Source organism: Amblyomma mixtum, chromosome 7 (genome assembly GCF_055824585.1).
Source record: "Amblyomma mixtum isolate Tamu chromosome 7, ASM5582458v1, whole genome shotgun sequence".
NCBI classification, from domain to species: Eukaryota; Metazoa; Arthropoda; class Arachnida; order Ixodida; family Ixodidae; genus Amblyomma; species Amblyomma mixtum.
The window spans coordinates 76,000,800-76,009,024 of NC_143018.1; the positions used below are offsets into that span (position 1 = coordinate 76,000,800).

The 8,225-nt window shown below is 46.1% G+C and overlaps 1 protein-coding gene across 6 annotated transcripts in view; it reads left to right on the top strand.

Moving 5' to 3' along the window:
• Positions 1-7,920, top strand: part of LOC149336551 (uncharacterized) — a 41,260-nt gene extending 33,340 nt beyond the window's left edge. For 3 of the 6 annotated variants that reach the window (XR_016284294.1, XM_089552982.1, XM_089552992.1), the window contains 2 exons: positions 2,030-2,097; positions 6,415-7,920. Coding sequence is in view for 2 of the 6 variants with exons in the window: in XM_089552982.1 (XP_089409108.1) it covers positions 2,030-2,097; positions 6,415-6,433 (87 nt within the window). In the remaining 4 variants the exon portion in view is untranslated. Of the gene's footprint in view, positions 1-2,029; positions 2,098-6,414 lie in introns of those variants that run through there. The other 3 variants (XR_016284295.1, XM_089552985.1, XM_089552997.1) reach the window with 3 other exon arrangements.
• Positions 7,921-8,225: the final 305 nt, after the last annotated feature.

An 8,225-nucleotide genomic window follows, 5' to 3' on the forward strand; every position in this document is an offset into this window, starting at 1 on the left:
AGGGACACACTTGCGCTGTGCATTGGGAGCGTCGTCTTTGTCAACTTCCATCTGCTTCGTCCCGTGGCACTGCCTGCTCACCTTCGTGTTTTACGTGGCGAAAATCCGTGCTTTCGCTCCGATTCGAATGAAGCAAACATTCTCAATTTTTTTTTGTAAATTCTGTACCAACATGATAAGAACCTTGATCGCGGCTATCGGGGGTATCGGACGGTTGTCAGTGTGCAACGCGATGGCTTCCCGATGGTCGGGTTCTGCCTGCGAGGCTTGTTTGTTCCTTAAAACTAAGAGTTCCGATTGAGCAAGTGAAATATCTAGGCCATTGTCCTGCCCAAAAGATTGTACCGTCTCAGTAGTTGGTTGTAATTACTCCGCTATCTCCGTCGGATCCGGAGTTGGTCGATACGGTGATATCATTGGCGTATACAGAAAATACGGAGAAAGAGGAGCCATCGAGGGGAAGCAAAGCAAAGGGGTCAGCGCGAGGCGAGTCCCCTCATCTCCCATCCGTGCACAATAGATCTGGAACACACGCCCATTGGAATGCACTCTTAAGATGCGTTAAACGACCCCATAGTCCTTTTGTAGTCTTCACTATCTTTCTTGCATTGTTTATTGAGAGGATATTAGCTGCCTCTAGAATATGTACCTGTGCACAACACTGTGCAGACGTAATAAGAGACCCACACGCGAAAACGTACATTATAGGGATATCAAGGGGGAAGCACTTCGATTTATATACTTCCCCTACGGAATACAGGTATCGGTATCTGACCTTCTCAGCCACTCCGGTTTGCCCACCTTGGAATCTCGTCGACAATTGCATCGTTTGATACTGTCGTTCGCCGACATCAATTATTGTACGAAAATAGAATTTCAGGTTTATATGCAGCACAACTGAACGCGACATACTCAGCAAGAACATGACGTAAACAATACTAATGCCTCAGTCAAGAACTAATGCAAACAAGCGGTCGTTTTTTTTCCAAGAACGATTGCCGCCTGGAATAAGTTATTTCGCGTTGTGCTCACCTTATCATCACCCAAAGCATTTTTATCTACAGTCAGATCAAGGCAGTAAGTTTTCTGTACTTCGTTTGATTCTTCGAGTGTAGGTTCGCGGCGCTTTCGACGCTTACGTGGGAATAAAACGCATTTTTATTTACTTTATGCGTTGGTTTGCTGCGCCGTAGCTTGACAGTTTGCTCTTGTGCTCCCTTTTCTAGTTGTTGTCTGTGATGAACCAAGCATTTTTACACATCGTGTATCCACAACTGCATTGGTCACCAGAACGCAACCGGCAGTATTGAATAAAAAAAATAATAAAAAAACGCAACTCACAGCCGTGTTCCTAGCGGTTGCCACGTGGTGCCACCACATGAAAACATGCGGGACGGTGGGCGTGGTGTTCAGACAAGCAGTACGGGGCGTAATACAGAAGCAGCGAATTTTTTAACACTTGTGACGGTGTCTAGCTGCTACACTAGCTGCTTAGTTGCGCAGTTTTAGCCCGGTGTGTGGTGTCCATATTACACTGGATTTCCTAGCCGGACTAGAACGCTGATGACCCAACTCTAGGAAGAGCCTGTGTGAGTAAAACTTATTTTGCGCATTGACGCTTCCCATTTTTTTTCCTTTTTTTACAGCCCGAGTCACGTTATAGGTTTTTTTTTCAGCGCCAATGTGTATTCCAGGTCGAATGGCGAATGAATGGCTTGGTCGAACTTACTGTGATTTCTCTCTATTCCTTCGTATGCCGACTGCTTTTCGCTCTCTTTTTTGAAGGAATAGCACCTATGTATAAAAAATTTACATCTGCAAAACGAGGCGTGGCTTAAAGCCCATCCCGCAATGTTGTTTCTTATTTCTTGGCCCTGGTTTGGTGCCACACAAATAATCGGGAGTGTGTGAGCATGCTTATAAGGCAACGCACTCGGTGCAGAAGACAAATAGTGATCTTTTTCCCTTTAGAGACTTATCTAGACACTTCACTGGCTGCCAACTCAAGCTGTTCTGCCTCGCTGTGCAGCGTCCACTTTACCTTGAACTACCAAGCAGGACTGAGACGCTGACGACGCAACTCTGGAGAGACTCTACGTGAGTACATTTCTTCTCTTGCTCATAGCTCGGCTGATGTTTTCCTTTTTTTTGTGCGAGTGACGCGGAAGCTACACGCTTTCTTACTTGCCCATAACTGGAGCCTATGTTCTAACTATATCCAAGCAACCTTCGTCAAATGTTACATTATCTGCACAAAATATTCCCCAGAAGTATTGTGGGGGAATTGAAGTTGAAAGTTCATGAAAATGCATTATTTCACTGTAGAACTGGCGCATCAGCTGTCGCTCAGCGAAGTCGGCGCAAATTTTTAGCTGTGGCTTGTCGAATTCAGGGGCGCGAGTGAACAGAAGAAAGAAGCTCCGTTATTATTAGTGCATCGATTACATTGCCGTCATGTTTTGTAATGTTTATTGGTTGATATCCCTCGTACGCGATGAACGACCATATTTATCGCGAATTATCACATTTACGCGCTGCTAGATACACATCATGCAATATTTTCGCCATTGCATTTTGCTCGTTACCTAGAAAGGTATCTCACAGCTTTAGATTTAGCACGGCTGAGACCAGCTGTCATTGTGTTCTTCGACCACTACAAAACGCGTTTGTTGCTATCCCCGCCGCCAAGCTGTTAACTACAGTCGCGATCATAATATTGCGGTGCTTGTGAAGGTGTCGCAAAACAACGTTCTCTGCCACCTAACGGCGCAAGCGCGTACTTTCTCCCCGTACAGTCATGTCTGTACCGTCACTCCTAAATTATGCTCCTCGTATACGTAGCGACTGAGGAACCTTTATGCCCGTAAACATAGAGTACAGCTCACTTATAACGACCTGAGTTATAACGAACGCTCACTTATTACGAACGAGGGTAGTGCTACAGTCAAAATGTGCGTTAGTGCAATGGGGACGGCATATCAGATACGACGAACGACCGGGACAGCGTAACTAAGAAAGAACGAATGCAGAGGCGCAGCTAATTCCGCTGCATGTTCGAAAAACTCGCTTATTTTGTAAGCGCGGAGTTTGAAGAGTGCCTCCGACCACTCAAGACAGCCGCCCCCTCTGAACAAATGCGGGAACGAAAAAATTCTCTAGGAAAGGCGACGCATTGACGACGAAGTGGCAGTTTTACCGAAACGTGCCGTCAAAAAAAATTGCCTTGAAAGGCCGCAACAGCGCTGGTGGAAGGCCGCGCAAACTTCCACGTTAACGAGGAAGAACGCTAGCGACAGGCGGCTCTCCATTCTCAACGTAGTCCAATCGACTGATACTTTGTGCAGTGCGCATTCGTACGCTACAGGCCGCATTGGGTGTCCTGCATAATGCCTTACTTTTCGTTCTAACCCGTGGAGTGTGCAATCAAGCATGAGTTTCATAAAGGCAATGCATGATTATCTCGTGGAGTGGCTTGTGGATTCATCCATGACATGGCAAAAAATATAGGAGCTTTTGCTCGTTCTCGACAAATTTGCGATGCACCACGCATTGTCTGAATATGGCGCCAATGCTCTCCCCGCAACTGAATTAAAAGTGCGAGATTCAGCCACCGGAAATGGGCGTCATTCACACACCCTTAAGGTGTCCCATCATTGGCGCTATATAGTGCGCATGCTCATACCAAAATGACGCTGAAGGCAGCGACGTTCACTTTGCATATCTTTATTCGCCGCTGTGGAAATGAATAAGGCCGTGTGGATGCGGCTTGCGATTGAGTGCGTAGCAAATTGCTTTCCTGAACCACAGTTCATGGGCCAAGAAACGACAGAAGACGCTCTTCAACATTCGCGTGATTTGAGACATGTGGTATCAAAACAACGCGTCGTTGATGGATAGATGCCGGACAAGACGTCGCCTGCGATTACTTCGAGGGGTGCGGATCATGACGACGACATTGCAAAGCGATACTCTGACGAAGACATTGTGCGCGAAATACGACCACTCCCCTAGGGCCAAGAATCTGCTGACGAGGATGCCGAGCTGCCACCGGTTGCCATGAACGCTTTCATCGAGATTAGTTTAATCGTGTTCTTAAATCTGCTTATTGCTTGGCCTTGCACGTAAACATACGTATGCCCGCTCTGCAGACGTTGGAAAGCGCCCAGATATGGTCTGCTTCGAGAAAGCCGACATGCATAACCAACGTTTCTGAGAAAGAAATGTTTGTTTCGTCGTACTTCGCATTCCTGTCTGAAAATGAAAGGTTCGTTCACTACGAATCTCGGATACAAAGAAGCGGAATCCGTGCTACCATCAGATCCGTTATAAGTGGGCTGGACTGTATTGTTCTCTAGAAGCTGCCGCACATGGAAGGCACGCAGCATGGAAGGTCCTGTCGGAAGAGAAAGCTCCGTCGCCCCAGTGGAATTTCTCTGTGAAGCGAAGCCAACCCCCGGATTTGCCGGAAAAGTAGTCCACTGAAGCGTGCCGACATCATTCAATCGAGCTGTGGTCATTGCACTTTTTTTTTAGAACGGCTGGAATTTACACGTTTAACCCAAATTGAGATTGAGTTATCCAAACTCGATCCCGGCATCGGTGGTTGAATTTCGATTGAGGCGGAATTTTAGAGGCCCGTGTGCTGTGCGATATCAGTGCACGTTGAAGAACCCCAGGTAGTGAAATTTCCGGAGCCCTTCACTATGTCCCTGCAAGCCTGAGTCTCTTTGGGCCGTTAAACCCAAATAAACCAAACCAAACCAAAGCAAGCTCGAGCGCGAGGTACTTTTTATGACCTGCCGCTACCTCCCCCGTGTAGCGTACCCTGCCCCTACGCGCTCATGACGGGAATGCGGCTCCATCTGGCGGCAGCGCCCAGTGATCCTCCTCAAGCTGCCGATGTGCACTGGTAAATGTGAAACAAATTACTTTTTTTGTGTCCATTCATGGGACGGAAACAAACGCTTGTACAATGCAATGGCTCGATCAGATCCATTCCGCCAAGCCTTTCTCAGATACGCAGAGAGTAGCCTTAAGTCCCGTTTCCTATTTCATAGATGTGTGCAGAGAGGTGCAAACTCCTCCGATGCAGATTAATAGCCAGAGCTTCTGGTGGTGCTAAAACTTCTGCGCCAGCCAGCTGCTCCCAAAACACCACCGCCTTTTGCCCCACCACAAAAATAAAAGCGCGCGAAATAAATCCTCATGCTAGAGACGCTATAGTCGGAACGTAGCATGTAATGGCGAGGGTGCCTAAATATGGAGCCACCATATCACAAGTTCCAAAATGTTAGCACACCTGAGCGGAACCCACTACCACTTTTGTAGAGGCGATATTATTCAGAAAAGGAATGCCCTCCTTGCTCACAAAACATGACGGATTGTTACCAGTTTTCAATCCGTTATGTTTGAATACTTACTTTCACAAGCAACTTAACGACATTCACAAAGAGCCAAAGTTTTAATTCTGAAGTTCTTTGACAGTGGCTCTTGATACCCTGATAGCGCGCATGCTTGCTAAAATGCTAGATGAATGATCTGTGTTTTGTACCTTCAGTTCCTTCTTCCTTAATCTTTCGATTCTTCCTGATAAGTTATAGCCACTTTTATACCTGCTCATTACTCAGATTTGCACAAATTTTTCCTGTGTGCTACTAATGCTGACTAGTTGTAATATTTTATACCTCTTGAATATGACTGCCAAATATTTTATTGGAGAGCTCGTGTTTAGTTTACGTAGTATATAAGCCTTGCGGGCATGATCTAAGTTTTGTGATGAGCAGATAGGTATCTCTAAGTACTCATTGTAATGGTGTATCCTCTCCTGAAAGAATGCTTTTCATCCTAAATGGGAAGTGTTCTTTTTTCGCGCGGGGGGCAAGGTTAGGGTTGAAGTGCAAGAAGAAAAATAATTCAAGTTCGTCGTATCAATGCTCCATATCATTGGTATGACACAACATCCTGCTCAACCCATGAACATTTAATCAGTTCAATCTTGAAGTGCTACAACCGTTACAAAAGACGTCCACGTCAAACTACAACATACTGCGGTACATTCGAGCACAATGTCAAGGATAGCGTTGCCTACATTGGGTATGGTATCAGTGCTACCTTTACACACAGCAACAAACCCCGTACATCAGCATACGTTGGTAAATACACTGCCTGTACTATTTTGAAAGCTTGCATGAATGCACTGCTGAATGCTCGAGATGTTGACGTAGTGCATTTCCTAAAAATCTCGGCGTCCTGTGTGCTATTTTAGCATCAATCTTTGCGAGAACTATTCTTCGGTGGAACTAACAATCTGGTATGTTTGAACCATCGCAAGAAAATATTGCAGATGGAGTAAGCGCGACAAAAAATAAACACTGATTTTCTCTAACGCCACACATCTATTTATTTTATCCGCAGAAGCGGTGCGCTTTGCTGACTACCATGACAAGTTTTCTTCTGGGCTCAATCGAAGACAACGTCCAGCATGGAAGGGCGGTGAACACAACTAGAAGAGACCCGTAGCGCCGTATCCAGTCATGGAACAGAATTCCTCCGGGCGGCAGACACCTGCATTGAAAGGAGATCTGTTCAGCTGCCCCTCCTGCGGCTACGCTTCAACAAACTTTGCCGATGTTACGAGACATATGCACCCTGAGACAGAAGGAGAGTCATTTAAATCCTCCAAGGACCCAGCGATGTTTGCGAAGTGTGACTCTAAGGGAGATATGCGGCGCCAGTCAGGGGGACGACCCTGTGAGTGTCTTATGTACCCTCTTACAACTGGAGGCTCTCCAACGCTAACTCGGCACGACCATACGCAAACTTGCGAAAGCCCATTAAATTGCGACACGCGCCATTATACAGCTCCAGACTCCGGAAATGTAACTCCACACGATAGTACGCACAATTGCAAAGCCCCCTTCTCTCAAAAAACGAGGCCTTTTACGATTGCAGACTCGGAAAATGTTACTGCACTGGGCAGTACACAAACTGAGGAAAGCCCCCTAAATTGCGACACATGTCCTTTTACAGCTGCGAACTCCGTAAATGTCACTCATTACAATAGAACGAACGCCGAAGAGAAGCCCTCAGAGTGCGATATGGAAATTCTTACAACTGCAGACACGTCAGCATTAATTCTGGACAAGCATATGAACTCAGGGGAAAGACCCTTCAAGCGCGATGTGTGCACTTTTGCAGGTGGAAGCTCTACAAAACTCGCTCAACGCAAACGTAAGCACACTGGAGAAAGACCCTTCAAGTGCGATGTATGCCCTTTTACAAGTGTGTACTATTCAACCTTAACGCGGCACAAGCGTACGCATACTGGCGAAAAACCCTTCAAGTGCGACATGTGCCCTTATGGAGCTGCAACCTCTACCAATCTCTCTATACATAAGCGTATACACACTGGCGAAAAGCCGTTCAAGTGCGACAAGTGCCCTTTCACTAGTGCATTCTCTTCAAGCTTAATTCGGCACAAGCGAATTCACACTGGGGAGAGGCCCTTCAAGGGTGACATATGCCCTTATGCAACGTCTGATCAAGGGAATTTAAACCGGCATACGCTGACGCACGCTAACGCACAGGGTTATCGCTGTACCCTGTGCTCATTCACATGTTCAGATAAGGATAGCCTCAGAGAGCACGTGTCCGGTCATGGGCAGTGAAATGTTCAGATGGGTGCGTGAATGTCAGAATTATACTTGCCGCTGGAGTCCAGTCCTACGCGCCTTACCAGATTATTAAGCTCCCTCGATCAGTCGTGACGTGAGGAGCATTGTCTTTAAATCTTACGGGTATACGTATTGTATGACTTGGTTCCTAATGCAGGGAGATCAATGCAAGATTTTTGCACCTTTTATTTTTTATTCAGTTCTGCGGATTGCTGCATCGTCTTGATAAACGATATTTTAGAATGGACACAGTGTCAGTGCTTTGATTTTTGTGTGATGTGTAGAAGTTTGTATAGTGTAGGAGGTATGAAGCAAAAATTATGGAGGGCACCGAAGACTACTTACGGGCTTAGATTTTGTGGGCATTGTTTTTATTCTTATTTTATAATTTTTATATATATTTGTTATTTTCCCTTCCTTTGTAATTTTACCTATTCGTCACAATAAAGTCGTCAGGAAATGCGTACTCTACACGCGCCTATGTTCGCCAAGAAGCAGTGTGGTTTTGCGACCTATGGGTTGTATTCTCGCCTCGCAATCTGAACGTCCGGG